General features: G+C 42.2%; 1 protein-coding gene across 2 annotated transcripts in view; it reads left to right on the forward strand.

Annotated features, from left to right (window-relative positions):
• The window catches only part of aven (apoptosis, caspase activation inhibitor), a 296,150-nt gene extending 291,725 nt beyond the window's left edge, over positions 1-4,425 (forward strand). Inside the window, exons 5-6 of one of the 2 annotated variants that reach the window (XM_039741252.1) lie at positions 3,583-3,868; positions 4,170-4,425. In XM_039741252.1, the coding sequence (XP_039597186.1) occupies positions 3,583-3,868; positions 4,170-4,279 (396 nt within the window). In that variant the 3' untranslated portion in view covers positions 4,280-4,425. Of the gene's footprint in view, positions 1-3,582; positions 3,869-4,166 lie in introns of both variants that reach the window. The other variant, XM_039741251.1, reaches the window with a different exon arrangement.
• The last annotated feature ends 15,977 nt before the right edge of the window (positions 4,426-20,402 follow it).

A 20,402-nucleotide genomic window follows, 5' to 3' on the forward strand; every position in this document is an offset into this window, starting at 1 on the left:
CGTCTTTTCTTAGTTATTTTATGAATTTTTGTGATAGATGAGGAGAAATGAGACACTGCAACCCCGGCTGTTGAAAGTGCACGGACTAGAGGAATTGTTTCTGATTTTCAGGAATGCATCCTGTGGGCAGAGCCTTGTCAGCAGTGGATTTTGCTGCTGTGTGCTACAAAGTTTTTAGCAAATTCATTAAGATGTGCGGCTGATTTGTTAAAAGCATTTCACCCAAAGTAAGCCAGTTCTGCCCCTAATGTCTGCCTTCTCAACGTGAGCATTACCGCCAGTCACAGTTCTGGCATGTTGGCAAACTAATGTTTTTAACTCACAAGCCAAAATGACAGCTAGGCCAAGTTTTACGTGGTGCTAATTTTGCTATTTGGCCATTCCAGCCATTAGAGAGATACGAGTGCAGGTTTATGTAACCAAATGGGTGAGCTGTGTGTACTTCACGCTATGAGAGCATACATCAGTCTCCAAGTGTGAGATGACATTTTGAGACCTGACATGGGGACACGTTTAAGGATGACGCTGATTAAAAAAAAATCATTCCTTAAAACAAGCATTTGTACGAGAAAGCTGACTGACGATTAAAGAGTAGGTAAAAGTGCAAGATACAAGGTCGCCTGATGCACAGCTAAGCCCTTCAGTGATGGAGGACGTGTTGTGCAGCAGGGGACTCATTTGTTGGCGTACCAAACAAAAGCACAATGCTGGCAAGGAGTAAAGAAATGCCTGTTAGTACTAGAAGTGCTGCGCGGCGGCTGAGAGGAATGGCAGACAATGTCAGGTGCCAGCAGATTGCTGAACTGAAAGAAAGTTGGAGTTTCAGTGGTGCTTTTAATGAGAGTGTGGACGTTACTGACATTTCACAATTAGCAGTGTGTGCCAGGGCTGGTGGCTCAGCTGGCACATGTCACCCTTGTGACAAACAGCCAGTGCATGACACAGCAAATGACAAGGATGTGGCAAAAAGCACTTTGCAAAGTGAGGAACGGAGATCTGCAGCTTATTTGTAGTCAGTACCAATGGTTCCTCTGCAGTGGCGGCAGGACAGTGAAAATGGTGACTTGTCTGTGTGTCCGTTGAGACTGTCGAGGATTTCATTATTCTGTGAAGTTCAGGCAGATCTGTTTGAGAGAAGGAATTTAATTGGGGTTCAACAGAAATGACTTTGGAGGGATGTATTATATATTACATTTAATATCTTTTATTTTGTGTTTAAAAAATTTTACAAAAGTCTCACAAGTTTAACTAGATGTTTCCGGTAGGCATTCCCTTGAGTGAGCTGCGTTTAGAAGAAGAGAATAAAGCTTCTAGATTTTCAGCGTATTAGGATAAGAACTGCACGTGGACTGACTGTGTAGAATATTCGCAAAAATTGAGGCTGTAGAGGAATCAAAATACATTTTTTTCACAATATGCTTCACATTAGTTGCAGTTACCAGCATTTCTACATCAAATAAAATACAGAAATGGTGTGATAAGCTGATATCTTTGGTCGGCCTCACGTTAACTTTTTTTTTTCCATTTTTTCATTTTTCATTTTTATTACTATTTAATTTAATATTGTTTTTTTTTTTTTGTATCAGTATACTGCTGCCGGATTATGTGCATTTCCCCTTGGGATTAATAAAGTATCTATCTATCTATCTATCTATCTATCTATCTATCTATCTATCTATCTATCTATCTATCTATCTATCTATCTATCTATCTATCTATCTATCTATCTATCTATCTATCTATCTGTCTGTCTAAATGACTTAATCCAGTGTGTGTGTCCCTTTACAGTTGTGCTTGAAAGTTTGTGAACCCTTTAGAATTTTCTATATTTCTGCATAAATGTGACCTAAAACATCATCAGATTTTCACTCAAGTCCTAAAAGTAGATAAAGAGAAACCAGTTAAACAAATGAGACAAAAATATTATACTTGGTCATTTATTTATTAAGGAAAATGATTGAATATTACATATTTGTGAGTGGCAAAAGTATGTGAACCTTTGCTTTCAGTATCTGGTGTGACTCCCCTTTGCAGCAATAACTGCAACTAAACGTTTCCGGTAACTTTTGATCATTCCTGCACACCGGCTTGGAGGAATTTTATCCCATTCCTCCGTACAGAACAGCTTCAGCTCTGGGATGTTGGTGGGTTTCCTCACATTAACTGCTCCCTTCAGGTCCTTCCACAACATTTCAATTGGATTAAGGTCAGGACTTTGACTTGGTCATTCCAAAACATTAACTTTATTCTTCTTTAACCATTCTTTGGTAGAACGACTTGTGTGCTTAGGGTCATTGTCTTGCTGCATGACCCACCTTCTCTTGAGATTCAGTTCATGGACAGATGTCCTGACATTTTCCTTTAGAATTCTCTGATATAATTCAGAATTCATTGTTCCATCAATGAAGGCAAGCCGTCCTGGCTCAGATGCAGAAAAACAGGCCCAAACCATGATACTACCACCACTATGTTTCACAGATGGGATAAGGTTCTTATGCTGGAATGCAGTGTTTTCCTTTCTCCAAACATAACGCTTTTCATTTAAACAAAAAGTTCTATTTTGGTCTCATCTGTCCAAAAAACATTCTTCCAATAGCCTTCTGGTTTGTCCACGTGATCTTTAGCAAACTGCAGACGAGCAGCAATGTTTTTTTTGGAGAGCAGTGGCTTTCTCCTTGCAACCCTGCCATGCACACCATTGTTGTTCAGTGTTCTCCTGATGGTGGACTCATGAACATGAACATTAGCCAATGTGAGAGAGGCCTTCAGTTGCTTAGAAGTTACCATGGGGTCCTTTGCCACCTCGCCGCCTATTACACGCCTTGCTCTTGGAGTGATATTTGTTGGTCGACCACTCCTGGGGAGGGTAACAATGGTCTTGAATTTCCTCCATTTGTACACAATCTGTCTGACTGTGGATTGGTGGAGTCCAAACTCTTTAGAGATGGTTTTGTAACCTTTTCCAGCCTGATGAGCATCAATAACTCTTTTTCTGAGGTCCTCAGAAATCTCCTTTGTTCGTGCCATGATACACTTCCACAAACATGCGTTGTGAGGAGCAGACTTTGATAGATCCTGTTCTTTAAATAACACAGGGTGTCTAATCACACCTGATTATCATCACATTGGTTGAAAACACCTGACTCGAATTTCACCTTCAAACTAACTGCTAATCCTAGAGGTTCACATACTTTTGCCACTCACAAATATGTAATATTCAATCATTTTCCTCAATAAATAAATGACAAAGTATAATATTTTTGTCTCATTTGTTTAACTGGTTTCTCTTTATCTACTTTTAGGACTTGAGTGAAAATCTGATGATGTTTTAGGTCACATTTATGCAGAAATATAGAAATTCTAAAGGGTTCACAAACTTTCAAGCACAACTGTATGTGCAGGTTGGCTGACATGCAGGGAGTTCATGAATTCTCTTGCTTTTGGGTCACAATGGCTATCCATATGAAAACTGAAATCACCTACAAGTAGGAACCAGTCAAGAGACTCAGTGCCAGCCTCCTGCAGTAACATAATGCTAAATTCACACTTCTCCTCATTCTGCTTTTCTCTGACTCCATTTAGGAGTCTGTTCCAGTTGACATCCCACAGATGACCGTGAAGAGCACCAAAGAGCCTTTGAATGCTGGGCTGTTCAGTGGCCCCCCAGAGCTGCCCAGGCCTGCTCCTTCCCTTTCACAACCCTCTGATGTGTCTGCAGTTCCACCTCAGCCAGAAGTGGACGACCTTGACAAAGATCTGGACATTCTGCTTAATTTAGAGTCCCCCCTCTCAGCCACTGTAGACATTCTGCCCCCTGAGACGATCACCCACGTCACACAGAGTGTTGACAATTCTTCTGCAACCCAAAGTAAGAATTTTTACTTATGGTTTATGTAGCATGAATATTTACTGCATGGATTTTAAAAAAGAGTGGTCGCTTTTTGCTTTTCAAATTTCTTGCATGGGATTTCATTTGTGTTACATTTGCTGGTGACTCTTAAACCTTAGATTAGGATGAAGACGACTTTAATAGGGAAACGCATGAAGTATTGACTTTGAGCGAGTGTAGACACTTAGAAAAACCATTTTTGTTGTCTCCTGTTCAAAGTTTATCCATTTTTATTCTCAATCTAAAAAAAAAACAACTTTTTTTCCACCCACCACAGCAGCTGAAGAACTTAAGGATTTGGAGCCCCCATCGTCTCATATGGAGGAGAAGAAGAAACAAGAATTGACTGAGGATGACCTGGAGGAGTGGCTTGACAGCATGATCTCCTAACTGTCATCAGCAGGTTTAAAGCAGATCAGCCGTGTCCCAAGTGTGTGCACTTTGTATTGGACTTGCTTGAATGTACCATCATCCTCTGTTGTCTCCTGATGTGCCTGTCACTCTAGTCAATAAAATGGCTTCAAACAGAAACAGCATCTTGATGACGTCGTCCCATTTTGTACATTTAGAGCAAGTTAAGTTTAAGCTGCCTGTGCAAAACCTGGCAGACCTCATGCGACAGTCGTCGTTATTCTCATGGTCAGTAGTGATGGGCATTTCGACTCACTTCACTGATTCATCTCTTTTGAACTACCTGTTTGGTGCCCCTCTAATCACATTTAATAATTAGGACATTATTTTGATATATAGTATATGTGTGTATATATAAATCATGTCATTGTTTCTTAATGTCTATATATATATAACCGATTATGTCGATAATGATTTATTTACCAGAATAATTCACATCCCACTGTCCTGTTTCCATACACAAGCATGATAACACATTTAGGTTACATAATTAAAATAAGATGTTGTGTTACAGAATTACAAGTGAATGCGACTTGTGCAGATCCTGATCACTCGTTCATGCGTCAAATGAGCGAGAATCGTTAGACTGATCCTTGGGTGGTGACCCAAACGAGTTGACACTCCTGATTCAGGGGCTTCTTGTTTACCAGCAACACGCAAGATCCTGGTGGCCTCATGCCGGACACGATTGTGAATCGATTTGTTTGTGCTCGCGAATCTGTTCATTTGGTTCACTGATAAGACTCAATCTGAAGTCCCCCATCACTAGTGGTCCTGTTGCAGCATCTTTTTGGAAAATTGCAAGATTTAAGATATCTCTCGTGTCTTCGTGTAATGAGTTGGTAGTTTTCTACAGAAGGCATTATATAGACATCAGTGTTTAAGTCTTAGTTGTGGTAGGTACACGCGGCCCTTGTAGTTCGTAGGTTTATGGTTTGTGAATCTGCCTATTTGTGTTTTGTCATCAATGATTAAATGGAAATTATTTTGGGAGTAGTAAACAGGAAAGATACCATTCCCACAGTGCTTGACTCATGACACGTGAATTAGCGGAAGAGGAAGATCTTCAAGTAAGTACAGGCAGTCCCCAGGTTACTTACGAGATAAGGACTGTAGGTTTGTACTTAAGTTGAATTTGTTTGTAAGTCGGAACAGGTACATTATTATAATGAATGCTATTGTTCACCGACTGTAACCAAGTGCTCTGCCAATGAATGATGGAGTGTCACCTCTCTCTGACCTTTTTATTATTTCTACTTTATGTTCAATGGTGATGATTTTTCTCTTCTTTACTGCATCACCAGCACTTGCATCATATTTGTGTTTCAGAGACATTCTTGAAGGGTGAAGACAAAAGGTTAAGATGAGCTCTTCTGCACAGCACTGTACACGCTATCACAGCAGGATGGCACCCATCAACACGTCTGATGTACTGACAAGAGACAACTTCCTACTATGTGCGTAACAGTACAAGCAGGCTTGCTATTGGGAATGAATGGGGGTGGCAGGGGGTGGAATGAATGGGGGTGGCAGGATTTTATCACCAGCCCACCTCACAGTCACCTCCACTACAGTATGCTGCCTGCAGCGTCCGCCGACCAAGAGTAAACACGGTGCGGCCAAAGGCGGGTAGTGAATCACCCCCATTCAATAGGCAGCCATCCGAGGCACAATACAATGCTACCCCCCGCCGCCCCGTTCACCCTCAATGGCCTCCGTTCAGCCACAACTGGGTCACTGCTTGCAGCATCACCAGCTGCCCACCGAGAACGAACGGGGCAGCCATGTGTGGTGGGTGGGCAGTGAAACCGCTTGCCGACGGGAGCCGCCCGAGGGACACTACACTGCAGGGCAGCAAAATCGCCCTCCTCCAGCCTCTGTCCAGCCACCGCTTGCAGCGTCCCCAGGCCGAAGATGACGGAGCGGCAGTTACTGAAGCGCATGCGTCGCAGCTGTGGCTCTGTTCGTAAGTTGTAGGTCAGATGTCCATAACCTGGGGACTACCTGTAACTGTAAATCATATTTTAACACAAAATGCACTAATCTAGCACATTTTGACCATGCAAATGGATATCAGACATGTGAATTATGCAACACAAATTATGTGAGGAATTTTTTTGTTTTAGCTGTTTTTCGCATTGTTTGCTATTGTCCAGAATTCATCACAACTGGGTGTCATTGAGTTTGAATATTTAAACAAAGACATGAGATTAAAATGTTTTCTCGCCCAACACTACAAAGTACATGGGGTAAGTAACCTTTTAAAATAAAATTGTTTTTGGGTGGAGTATTCCATTAATGAGTCGATAATAAGGTACAGTATATCAAGAAAAAAAACAGGAAGTGTGTGAAGTCATTGCTGCTGACTCTGTGTGTTACTGGACAGTAGAGTGCAGTGTGCTGTACTCTAATTACATGTTGGTTTACCTCTTTTTGATATTATATTTATAATTGTCTAGAATTTGTTATTGGTAAGGCTTGTGGTTGTGGAAAAAGACAACGGCCAGAATAAAAGGGGTTATTTCTAATTCTGCCTGCAGGATTGAGACGCTGGACAAGTTCAGGTGAAGCGCCAGGTGCCTAGCCCCCCATTAGAGCGTTCCCTCTTTCTGTGCTCCTTTACCATCAGGCGTTGCCAGAGTTGCACAACTTTACCAAAGTTGTAGGCTTGCGCAGTTTCCTGAATTCCCCTTTCTCGTATTTGCCTGTCTGTGCCATTCTTTATCAACTGCCTTTCCAAAGGTCAGTGCCACACGTGCAGCACCTGCTTTTACAGAATCAGTTCAATTTATAATGGATTAACAGTTTTAAGATTTATACCGATTTATACTAAAACGAAGGGTAATGCTTCAATACTTCAACACTTCCCCCTTTTGATCCATATCAGATGAATCACAGTGCTACAATATTACAAAAAGCAAATGAAAAATCTGAATCTATAGGAAATGCCACTGTAGCTGAAGAAGACCAATGAGAACAAGGGAAGATAATGAACTTAACTAAACCGTAGAGCAGTGTTTCTCAAACTCGGTCCTGGGGACCCTCTGTGGCTGCAGGTTTTTGTTCCAACAAGCTTCTGTTTTTAATTGAACTCCTGGGCTAATTAAGTTAACTGATATTTCCAAAGTTTTGTGTTTAGGGAACAATATAGAAATTAGAAAACTAAGTTTGCTAAAAAAAAATATTTAAATGTACCAAGCAGTTGTATAGGAATAATGTATTTTTTTTCTTTTTAACAGTGTTTTCATCTTGATTTTCATTCTACTTTTCAAGGTGTTCTAATTGTTTAATTAATCCATTATTTACTAATTAGTGGGTCTGATGCTAAAGTAGTTGCACCCTTTGATTATTCAGTGTTGTTTGCCGGGATGTCTGATCTGCTCGTTTTCAATTGTCATTAAAAAGATACAACACGGGGAAAAACTGCACAGAGAAAGGCCAAAGTATAATGAAATCAACAAAAGAGAGTTAAGCATTTAAATCTATAGCAAAAGTAGAAATATTTATAAATGTCTTATGAATGTAAAAGTCATGCTGCTGTGCTTTTCTGAATGTCGAATAAAAGAAAATAAAATAACAGCTAATTAAATGAGCTCAGTGTTATCAGGTATCGTCACTGATTATGAACCTGGTTGGAACAAAAACCTGCAGCCACAGTGGGCCCCCAGGGCCGAGTTTGGGAAGCACTGCCGTAGAGTATAATAAGAATAACAATAATTTGTGTGAGGAATATAAACAATTACTTTATCCACATCATCCAGTTGGTCAGACAGTGGCTATCAAAATGTCGAAACAGGAACCCCTTGTGCAGTTTGTTTGTCAGCTGAAGATGAGATGAGGTGCGGGGCCTCATTGCCTGCCTTCTCTCAGTATGTGGACTGTAACACCCGGGGAAACAGGACTATCGACCTACTGTATGCAAACGTTAAAGACGCACACAGCGCCACCCAGCTGCCTGCACTTGGGAAAGCAGATCATAACCTGGTTCTGCTTCAGCCTCAATACAAACCAAGAGTGAGGGAGCTACCTACAACCACACGATCATTCAGGAAGTGGTCCCCTGAGGCAGAGCAGGCTCTGAGAGACTGTTTTAGAACTACGGACTGGGATATCCTGCTGGGGTCACATAGTGAGAACATTGAGGATGTTGTTGACTGCACTACTGACTACATCAACTTCTGTATGGACATTGTAGTTCCAGTAAGAACAGTACTTTGCTATGCTGACAACAAGCCATGGATTACAAGTGACATCAAGGGCCTTTTGAACCAGAAGAAAAGGGTTTTTAAAGACGATGATCAGCATGAGCTCAAGCGCGTGCAGAAGGAACTCCGAGTCCAGCCCAGGGGGGCGAAAGAGCAGTACAGGAGAAAGCTGGAGCAGAAGTTGCAGAACAACAGCATATATAAGTGTGGGATGGGATGAAGATTATCACTGGCTGCAGCTCGAAGCGGGGTGCCGCCATCGAGACAGACGTGGAGAGAGCAAACCAAATGAACAACTTCTTTAACAGGTTTGACCACCCTAACCCACTCTCACCTCGGTAGATATGCTATGCTGATACCAGCATAGGTGAGACATCCCCACCCACAATTACAGCAGCACAGGTGAGCAGAGAGCTGAGGAGACTTCGTGCCAGCAAAGCAGCGGGTCCAGATGGTGTATCGCCACGACTGCTGAAGACCTGTGCATTGGAACTGGGGAGTCCACTACAGCGCATCTTCAACCTGAGCCTGGAACAGGGGAGAGTCCCGAGGCTTTGGAAAACATCTTGTATCACCCCAGTCCCAAAGGTATTACGTCCTAGTGAGCTAAATGACTTCTGGCCTGTTGCTCTGATGTCACATGTGATGAAGACCATAGAGCGGCTGCTGCTTCATCACCTGAGGCCACATGTCCGCCAAGCCCTCAACCCTCTGTAGTTCACATACCAGGAGAAGGTGGGAGCGGAGAATGCCATCATCTATATGCTACACCAATTTCTCTCCCACTTGGACAGAGGCAGCGGTGCTGTAAGAATTATATTTTTGGACTTCTCTAGCACCTTCAACACCATCCAAGCTCTGCTCCTTAGGGACAAGCTGACTGAGATGGGAGTAGACTCACACCTGATGGCATGGATCGTGGACTATCTTACAGACAGACCTCAGTATGTGCGTCTCAGGAACTTCAGATCTGACATTATGGTCAGCAACACAGGAGCGCCACAGGAAACTATTCTTTCTCCGGTCCTGTTCAGCCTATATACATCAGACTTCCAATATGATTCGGAGTCCTGCCACGTGCAAAAGTTCGCTGATGACACTGCTATTGTGGGCTGCATCAGGAGTGGGCAGGAGGAGGAGTACAGGAAGCTAATCAAAGACTTTGTAAAATGGTGCGACTCAAACCACTTATGCCTTAACACCAAGACCAAGGAACTGGTGGTGGATTTTAGGAGGCCCAGGCCCCTTATGGACCCCGTGATCATCAGAGGTGACTGTGTGCAGACCTATAAATATCTGGGAGTGCAGCTAGATGACAAATTGGACTGGACTGCCAATACTGATGCTCTGTGTAAGAAAGGTCAGAGCTGACTATACTTCCTTAGAAGGTTGGTGTCCTTCAACATCTGCAATAAGATGCTGCAGATGTTCTACCAGACGGTTGTGGTGAGTGCCCTCTTTTACGCGGTGGTGTGCTGAGGAGGCACCATAAAAAAAAAAAGGATGTCTCACGCCTGGACAAACTTGTTAAGAAGGCAGGCTCTATTGTAGGAATAAAGTTGGACAGTTTAACATCTGTGGCAGAGCGACGGGCATTAAGCAAACTCCTGTCAATCATGAATAATCCACTGCATCCACTGAACAGTGTCATCTCTGGACAGAGGAGTAGCTTCAGTGACAGACTGAGGAGATCGTTCCTCCCCCACACTATGCGACTCTTCAGTTCCACCCGGGGGAGTAAATGCTAACATTACTCAAAGTCATTGTCTGTTTTTACATGCATTTTTATTACTCTTTAATTTAATATTGTTTTTTTGTATCAGTATACTGCTGCTGGATTATGTGAATTTCCCCTTGGGATTATCTATCTATCTATCTACAGTGGTGTGAAAAACTATTCGCCCCCTTCCTGATTTCTTATTCTTTTGCATGTTTGTCACACAAAATGTTTCTGATCATCAAACACATTTAACCATTAGTCAAATATAACACAAGTAAACACAAAATGCAGTTTTTAAATGATGGTTTTTATTATTTAGGGAGAAAAAAAAATCCAAACCTACATGGCCCTGTGTGAAAAAGTAATTGCCCCCTGAACCTAATAACTGGTTGGGCCACCCTTAGCAGCAATAACTGCAATCAAGCGTTTGCGATAACTTGCAATGAGTCTTTTACAGCGCTCTGGAGAAATTTTGGCCCACTCATCTTTGCAGAGTTGTTGTAATTCAGCTTTATTTGAGGGTTTTCTAGCATGAATCGCCTTTTTAAGGTCATGCCATAGCATCTTAATTGGATTCAGGTCAGGACTTTGACTAGGCCACTCCAAAGTCTTCATTTTGTTTTTCTGCAGCCATTCACAGGTGGATTTGCTCGTGTGTTTTGGGTCATTATCGTGTTGCAGCACCCAAGATCGCTTCAGCTTGAGTTGACGAACAGATGGCCGGACATTCTCCTTCAGGATTTTTTGGTAGACAGTAGAATGCATGGTTCCATCTATCACAGCAAGCCTTCTAGGTCCTGATGCAGCAAAACAACCCCAGACCATCACACTACCACCACCATATTTTACTGTTGGTATGATGTTCTTTTTCTGAAATGCTGTGTTCCTTTTACGCCAGATGTAACGGGACATTTGCCTTCCAAAAGTTCAACTTTTGTCTCATCAGTCTACAAGGTATTTTCCCAAAAGTCTTGGCAATCATTGAGATGTTTCTTAGCAAAATTGAGACGAGCCCTAATGTTCTTTTGCTTAACAGTGGTTTTGCGTCTTGAAATCTGCCATGCAGGCCATTTTGCCCAGTCTCTTTCTTATGGTGGAGTCGTGAACACTGACCTTAATTGAGGCAAGTGAGGCCTGCAGTTCTTTAGACGTTGTCCTGGGGTCTTTTGTGACCTCTCGGATGAGTCGTCTCTGCGCTCTTGGGGTAATTTTGGTCGGCCGGCCACTCCTGGGAAGGTTCACCACTGTTCCATGTTTTTGCCATTTGTGGATAATGGCTCTCACTGTGGTTCGCTGGAGTCCCAAAGCTTTAGAAATGGCTTTATAACCTTTACCAGACTGATAGATCTCAATTACTTCTGTTCTCATTTGTTCCTGAATTTCTTTGGATCTTGGCATGATGTCTAGCTTTTGAGGTGCTTTTGGTCTACTTCTCTGTGTCAGGCAGCTCCTATTTAAGTGATTTCTTGATTGAAACAGGTGTGGCAGTAATCAGGCCTGGGGTGGCTACGGAAATTGAACTCAGATGTGATACATCACAGTTAGGTTATTTTTAACAAGGGGGCAATTACGTTTTCACACAGGGCCATGTAGGTTTGGATTTTTTTTTCTCCCTAAATAATAAAAACCATCATTTAAAACTGCATTTTGTGTTTACTTGTGTTATATTTGACTAATGGTTAAATGTGTTTGATGATCAGAAACATTTTGTGTGACAAACATGCAAAAGAATAAGAAATCAGGAAGGGGGCAAGTAGTTTTTCACACCACTGTATCTATCTATCTATCTATCTATCTATCTATCTATCTATCTATCTATCTATCTATCTATCTATCTATCTATCTATCTCCTTTGTTTTCATTCTTGAGCTGCATTTATCCATGAGAAAGCATTTCTCGTTCATCTGTCGACTTTCATCACGGGTCTCCTGACTCCTAAAAGGTTCTGTATTATTATCTAAATGTAAACTTATTCTTTGTGTTCCTGTTGTGGTTATTTTTTCACCGTTTGGCTCTGAGGTGGTGCTGGAAATGGATGGTCTTTCTGGAGCGTGGCTCAGAGCCTCGGACCTGGCACTCCCTGCTGGGTGCAGTAACTGTAGATTGTGTAATGTGCCAGCTGCCTCATGTGTGTGGCACTGTGCTTACTGCTGACCTCACTAGTCCAGGATACTGGGGTCAAATCAGTCCAGTGTGGATGTGATGAGGGTGGGCCTTTCCAGCCTTCCTCCGCCAACAGAACTGCACCCATTAGGGGAGGATGACAGTGGAATTGGAAATCTGCTTTGTGTCGGACTGGCACCCCATAGAGCTGGCCTTGTATCTTCTACCTTGATACACTGGCATGGGCAGGCACAAAAAATGGATGGATTTGGTTTGTTATCATTTCATAATTTCTCTGTGTAAGAGTTTTAAACACAAAGGTATTTGTAGTGCCGACAAGTCAAATAAATAGCATGCAAGAAATATGGAGTTAAATAAATGTGGGTGAGTGATTTGAATTGTTTGTTTGAGAAATCAGATACTCCGCTAAAGTCATTTGGAGGACTGAACACCAAACCCTGGAGCGTCAGCCCTTGAAAGTCGGATGGCGTTTCTTATTTAGCGCATTTTTCAACTAAACTTCGAGGACCATGCAGAGTGACTCACTTAAAAGAGAAGGGCTGTGGCCTTCAAGTGCTTATATTTGTGATGTGGCAAGGCGAAAGACACACTGGCATACTGGTGCCTGGCAGTGGGACAAGATGGGACCCTTGGCATCTAAAGAGGTTTCATTGTAATCAAACTTTAGGAGCACCTGCATTTAGGGTCCAGAAATGGCACTGAACGTGTATCTCATATCTGTGTGTTATTTGGGCACCAGACATGTGCAACAAGTTGGAAAAACAGAGACAAGGTGTGCCCAGCGGCGGACCACGCAGCTCTGATGTGGTGAGCCTGTCACTCGTAACAACTGCAGAGGCAGAATCTCATCGCCTTCGGGGTTTCAGATTGAATGACTAACAAATGCAGGAGATAGCAGATGGCCTCACGACTTTTACATTTCCAAAGAGTCGCAGGTTTGCTGCATTTACGCAGCCATTTTAACTGACGGCCCTGACGTCAGTGTGAATGATTTCCAGGTGTGGTCAGCCGCAGCCCACCCTTTTTGCATTCTGTTGTGCGGTGATGAAGATGAGCCATTGGACATGCGGGCCTTGCCTCTGTTGGATTGACCGAGAACGTCCACTTTCTTCTGTCTCCATTGTGCTTGTGGCATTCCAGTTTGTGAGTTTCTGTGTTTAATTCGTGTCGGTTACGCCTATCGCTGTTATATTTTGCCATTTGCAAACAAACCACTGAGTCGGCATTACTGGCTACAACGAGATGTCGCCTAAAGCAGAGGTTCTCAAGCGCTCTGGCCATGGGACCTAGTGTAACTGATTTTTGTTCAGTAATGACTCTTCATTAGCTGTAATTTTAACATAAACTAGATGCAAATTTCATCTGAATGGCACATATTAACAAGTAACAGTAAATTCATATTCAACATTTCAATACTGTGCACATAATAGAGGAGATACGCACATACTCAACCAAAAGTAACTCGACACATAGGTGTTTAATACTGAATTACTGTCTTGTTACATAATCTGGGCTGGTCTGATTTTCACACATTTGTCAAAATCAGGGCTAAGTGAAGAGACTGCAGAGGTGAATGTGTCCGAGTATGATGGCAGGTGAATCGTCTAGAATTTCTGTGCACACATCTACTGCACAAGACAAGGCAAGCTGTTCTGCAATTGTGTGCACTTTATTACATTTGGCAAATCGATCCGAGTGAACAAACACGCTGGAATGGTTTCTGTGAATCCTAAAGGTTTTCATTTAAAACAGTCAGTCAATGAGTTATTTCTGTAAGTAGCGTGCCTTGTTTCCAAATGTCTTCATAGTTGAAGGTTTCATGATTTTGTTTGGCAGTACCACACAGCAGATGACGCACAATGGCCGCTGCCTGCCATTCTTCACGGTAAAAGTAAACGTATACCTCAGACATCGCGTGCTGTGTGTTTCTTTTTGGCTCGGGTTTTTGGGAGAATCCTTGGGAGGTGAACAGGGAATTGGAAGATTTCAGAGCAGGTGGCACTATGGGGATCTTGAAGAACTTGTCTGAGTTCATTGGCTTCCTTAAGGAAACGTGAGGTGAATTTACAGGTTGTCATCTGCTCATAACTGGACTTGTGTCAGTTGTTTCAATTCCCCAGCATGACTTGGTGCACAACTGAAATCTGCAGTCTGTAGCCCACCCAAAACATTAAACCAGTGGTTCATTTCTTCATTTATTTATTTTGAAAGAGATGCTGATGACCCAGCTAGGGTGTCCAGCATCTGCAGGTTGAGAAACGCTGGCCTGGACTGTTTGATGTACGCGCCAGTTCCACCATCAATAACAGCAGCCTACCACGAATGTCACATTACTGATCACCACGATGTGCACTCTACTCAAAAAGAAACAACGAAACTCACCCTGATCTTCAAATGTGTCTTTTTTTAATTGTTTCCAAGCAGTTCAGCAGTCTCCACAGTAAGACTAGAAATACTTGGTTATGGCACGTCACACACACAACCGCTGCATTTGCCTAAATGTCATTTTCTACGAGTGACATGAGCCCCCTATGTTTGTAGAGGAACTGACAGCCAATAACTAAAACATAAATATGTTTTCGTTTTTTATTTGAATTTCCAGTCATCCTGATAAGGGACATTATTGTTACATGTGCAAAGTACAGTGAAGTTCTTACATGCATGTACTGATGGTCACACAACACGTCACTAGCCCTTTAATCTTCTTCATACCGAGACCCTCAGACACATGGAGTACGTGACCAAGTCACAGGTGGACTGTAGGACCTTCAAAGCCCAACTGATTCAGTGGATCAGACTGGCGAGCTTTGTTGGGCAGAATGGCCTGCTCTCGTCTAAATGTTTCTGATGTTCCAATGGGATCTTCTCTTATAACGGCTCTTGGTTTCTTATTCCAGCCCAGACTGCTTCTGCTTTTTGAGCGACCTGCCGCTCATCTTGTGTCTTTATCTGCTTCACTGCAGCGCACCTGTATGCTGACTGCAATTAGCCAGACGTCATCTGAATAATCTTAGTGAAATAGGTGGCAACACGTCCCGTTTATCTTTGTTTAGATTTCGTAACTACATTTTGGTTAAAGACAGGTTCACCATGCCGGTGGTTGCGCCTCCTCTCCACAGAGAAGTGGTGATGACCTGTGCCCGTGTTTATCGAGGGTCTCACACAGTTTAACTGGCCCAGAGATCTCCGAGTGCTGCACATTTGGGCCTGCACATGGTGAGTGTGAGGAGAAGCCCTGAGTCAGGTCTCCAAAGTCAGGTAACTACTGCTGACTTGAGCAGGACATGGGAGGACTTGTGAGCTGTCTGTCCTGACGCTCTGAAACGGCCAATCGTGGAATGCTTTGGAAACGCTGGGCAGTGGTGAACTCATTTTACCGATATGGAATAATAATCATAATGAACGTTGTACAGCGCTTGACTGAGCTGCCACACGATGTCAGCCGATATGAAAGGCAGCTTCACATTAACGATGCCTTGGGTTTGTCACGACCATTTCTCAAATTTTGCACCCCACTGTGAAGTTGACAAGTGTATTTATTTGATTTGTTTAATGACTCTGAGTTAGGGTTGTGTTTTTGGTTTGGCGAATGATGTAATAAATGAAATGTGTGTGGACTTGGCTTGTTAGCGACTCGTGTAGCACCTGATGTTCGATTCTTTGACTGCATTATTTTGACAGCTACTTAGGGTTTTGTTTTGGCCTACTGATGGCAGATTGGCCTGATTTCCTGGTTAAAGTCTTGCTGTGTTGCTGCTCGATGTTTCATCTCCTTCTCCTCAATTCAAATAATTTCTGCTCTTCTTTAGGAGACTACATTGTAGAAATCTGCGTTGTCCATGACTCTGGCCAGCGCTGCTGTGGTTCGTGTCGTGTCTCAGCCAGTGTTCTGGGCTTCAGATTCACCCTTTAAGTTCCTGTTGTTGATTGTTGATTCTCTGATTTATGTTATGTTGTTGTTTATGTGTGTTATTATTTGTATTGTTTGTGTGTCAGCTGCCTGTGGTGTACTCCGTGTATTTTGTAGGAGTAGGAGTTGCGTTTCCTCGTGTGCTGAAGATATCAATGGGATGTGTGAGTAAATGTTCTGGTGAGTTACTCAGTCACGCAAGTTTCAATTCCACATTAGTTATGGCTGCTCAGGTCAGGATTAAACAAACAAGTTGAGGACCCAAGAGCCAATCACTGCCAGGGCCCTCCCAACAAGTCCAGAGGGTCTGTTCTTTGTGAATACACAAGGGAGTCGGGGAGTGTCCTTGTGTTCACTGTGAATTATTTGGGTTTTTTGAGTTTGCTTTTTAAAATTGTTTTCTGATTTGTTTGATTTTGATTGCCTTTGTGCTTCATTGGGTTTGGAATATCATCTGTGAAGAATAAATGTTGTAGCTGACAAAAAAATGTGATGCTTGGCCTTATTACTAGCCGGGGTTTGTTAGCGATATCCTCCTCTAGTGGGCATCATTGGAAGTGATTGGGACTCCTAGTTCAGGACAATTTGCTTTTTAGAAATACTGAAATGTTTTTGAAAATATCTTTTATTTTAGGGCATGACAGCGTGACAAACAATTACTTGCTGAAAAATTGTAAAGTATAGTGGCGATTTGTAATAAACATTTAGCTGGGAAATGATTTCAATCTTGAGGAGTGAGAGTCTGCTCTGGTTGCAATGGCTGTAAGGCCTGAATATTTTTAAACAGATTGTTCTTAATTTTGAAGGATACAAGAAAAGAACAACATGCGACAGTGCAGCATGTGTCAGAGTTTTTTTGTAGACTGGTAAAAAATTTCAGCGGACTGGTGTCGGTCCATGAACTGGTGGTTAAGAAACACTGGCCTATACGAATAACAGGAGAGAAAAATAAATAAATAAGATGAATTATCAAGTAAGGAAGTTTAAATTAGTAGAAGTCACTCTAATTCAGTGTCTTCCAAAAAAATGTAATGATCTACTTCCTGAGGTAGAAGCACATAATAAACAATAATAATAAGTGTGTCAATTATTTCAAATATTAAAATGTGCCCTTTGATGTATAAGATTAAAGTGTTCTATTCTCAATTGCAATAGAAAAAAAAATCAAAAGTAACATGAAAATTGCTATCACTGACCTTGAACTCGTCTGAAACAAGACCCACGTGCTCATGTTTAGGATTTGTGACTCTTACAGGGCCGGACCACCGTACCGTAAAGGAATAAAATTAAAAAAAAAGGATCATCTGTGTGCCCAGCAGCCTCAAAATAGCGTAAAACAACACTCCACATGCCAAGAGCACCGACGTTGACCCCTCGTATCCCATCATGGGGTGACGTGGCCTGCACGACTTCAAGTCCTTCTGATCATCTGTGCTGAAGATGCCTGTTAGTTTACTCTTCATCACAAAGGTGTCATACCCTGCAGGAAGTATGGCCTAAAAATGAGGGGCTTTAGGTCTAGTGGGCCAAAAATATGGGGGAAAACTTGCATAAGCAGACGTCAAGTCCCGTTGAATGTTATATCATATGTGGGGGTCTCCTTGTACCGCTGAGTCAGGAGGCGCTGGACAAACGAACTGAAGGAATTATTCTGATCATCATCAGCCGGCCATAAAGAAGGAGCCCCTTTTAGCACTCGGAGTGTCCTGCGTTTCTTCGTGTGCTGAAGATATCAATGGGACGTGTGAGTAAATGTTCTGGTGAGTTACTCAGTCACACAAGTTTCAACTCCAGATTAATTATGGCTGCTCATGTCAGGATTAAACAAGCAAGTTGAGGACCCAAACATAAGAAAGGAGGATCCTGAACAGCAGCAGTGTGTTAGCTTTCCTCCCCCATGTAGTTCAAAGCCGCAGTCCTACTATGAGCTCTGTAGAAAAACTGACCTAGCAAATCCCGCTTTGCTGACCTGCCAAAGTCATTTGTGAGCTCAAGTAACGAGGACGGCGAAGGAAACAGAACTCCCCTCAGGATTAGCCATACCCTTGAAAAACAATAGGCAGGCGTCCTTGTAGCAGAAAATTGTACGGTGCGGATCATTAGCAGCACTGCGGGTGGGAGCAACGGAGGAGCAGGCTGTCACCACCAGGCACTCCGAGAAAGTCCTTCACGTCTGGGAGCTTGGAGACACACGGGTGATGGCTTTGTCTAGGGTGGTTTGCTTTATCAAGGTTACGGGGCAAGAAAAAGTTTGGGAATAACCACATTTATGTATAAATTTGTCTTACAATAGGATCTGACCTTCATCTAAGTTACAATAACGAAGAAGCAATGCGTTTTACTTTTAGCTAATAATGCAGAAATTAATGTGCTGTTCTTTCATTTATTTATTAAATATATTTATTTTAAAAATATTTATTTTATTTATTAAATATACTGTATCTTCAAACATTCACAGATGTAGCTTGGGAAAAAGTCTGTGAAGTCCTAGACTGATGACTTCAACAAAAGCCAAGAGGAGTCTGGAGTTAGTAAATCTGAAGGGTAGTCAATGAAACAAGATTGAAGGTGTGTTTTGCTGATACTTTGACTTATTAAAAATATTTACATTTTTTGAGTTTGATATTCACAAGTAGCATCTGCTGATATGAGGTATCCCTCGCACAAAACACATCCCTGAAGATCTATGATCAAGAATAGTTGATTTGCATAAAGCTGTAAAGGGTAACAAAGTTATTTCAGAGTTTAGATATTGTTCAGTCTACAGTTAGATAAACTGTGTACAGTATACTGTATACTGTGGCTACTCTCTCTAGAAGTGTGTGCTGAGCCAAGATAACTTGGGAGGCACAGCACAGAATGATTATTGAGCTAAACAAGAACCCTACAGTAACAGCTAAAGACGTGAAAGAATCATTGGAACAGGTTCAAATCTCTATTCATGAGGAGACCGTACGAAAAACATTGAACAGGCATGGTGTCCATGGCTCCGACTAGAAAGATCTCCAAAAAAAAAAATGCTGCATTTCTGAAATTTGTCAAACACCATTTTGACTCTACAATCTGCCATTGAGAAAAACTTTTGTGTGGTCTTTTGAAACAAAGGATGAATTGTTTAAGAGGAATATGCAAAAGAGCGCTTGTATGGTGTAAAAAGGGCACCACACACCAACATGACATCATCCCAACTGTGGAGTTCAGTAGAAGGAATGGCTTTGGTGATTCAGGGCCTGGGCAGCTTGCCATCACCAAGGTGCAAATGAATTCCCAAGCTGAACAATGGATCCTAAAGGGTAAAGTCAGGGTGGCTGTCCACCATCTGAAGCTCAGTAGAACTTAGGTGATGCAGTTGAACAATGATCTTAAACATTGAAGGAAATCCACTAGAAAATGGTTTCAGAAAACCAACATCCACCTTCTGGAGTGGACGTGTCAGAGCCCAAACCTTAACCCAACAGAGATGCAGTAGAATGTCCTCAAGAGAGCCATTCACACCACACATCTGAAGAAAAAGAGCTGACCTACAATTCTTGCCACTGTGCTAATGAACTTACATTCCTGCCACGTACAGTCAGGATTCTTCACAAAATTCCCAGCAGTACTAGAGAGTGATAGTTGAAACAACAGGACATGAAGGTATAAGGACCGCCAGGTCTGCATTTGGCGTTGTGTGCGCAGCTTTGACTTTGCTGACTGTTCTTGTCAGGCATTTAAGCAACCAAATTTTGTAACGATTTCAAAATGTAAAGATTTTTATGAAACAAACATAAAAAATGAGATTGGCACAGTTTAAAATCCCAAACTCCTACTAGGGAATGGGAGCACAGTTAGAAGACCGATAAGCACATATGAAGAGAGCAGCAAAAGCATTAAAATATCAGTAAAATGAAAACTCAAAAGCAGCCCTCAGTGGAGACCCCCACTCGCTGGCTGGACTATCGAATCCCCTGCTTCTGTCTCATGGACCTGCACTTGGCTTCCAGCCTTTAACAATTTGCTCAAACTCACCTTTTCAGAGTTGCATTCCCAGACTTTTTTAAGTGTGTTGTTCTTTAAATGTATTATGTCATTCATTTTATTTATAGATTGTTTGGTTTTCTTGACCTGTTGCTCTTTGATTTTATTCAGAGTGCATCTGAATGT

The sequence above is a fragment of the Polypterus senegalus genome, chromosome 18, assembly GCF_016835505.1.
Source record: "Polypterus senegalus isolate Bchr_013 chromosome 18, ASM1683550v1, whole genome shotgun sequence".
Lineage (NCBI taxonomy): Eukaryota > Metazoa > Chordata > Cladistia > Polypteriformes > Polypteridae > Polypterus > Polypterus senegalus.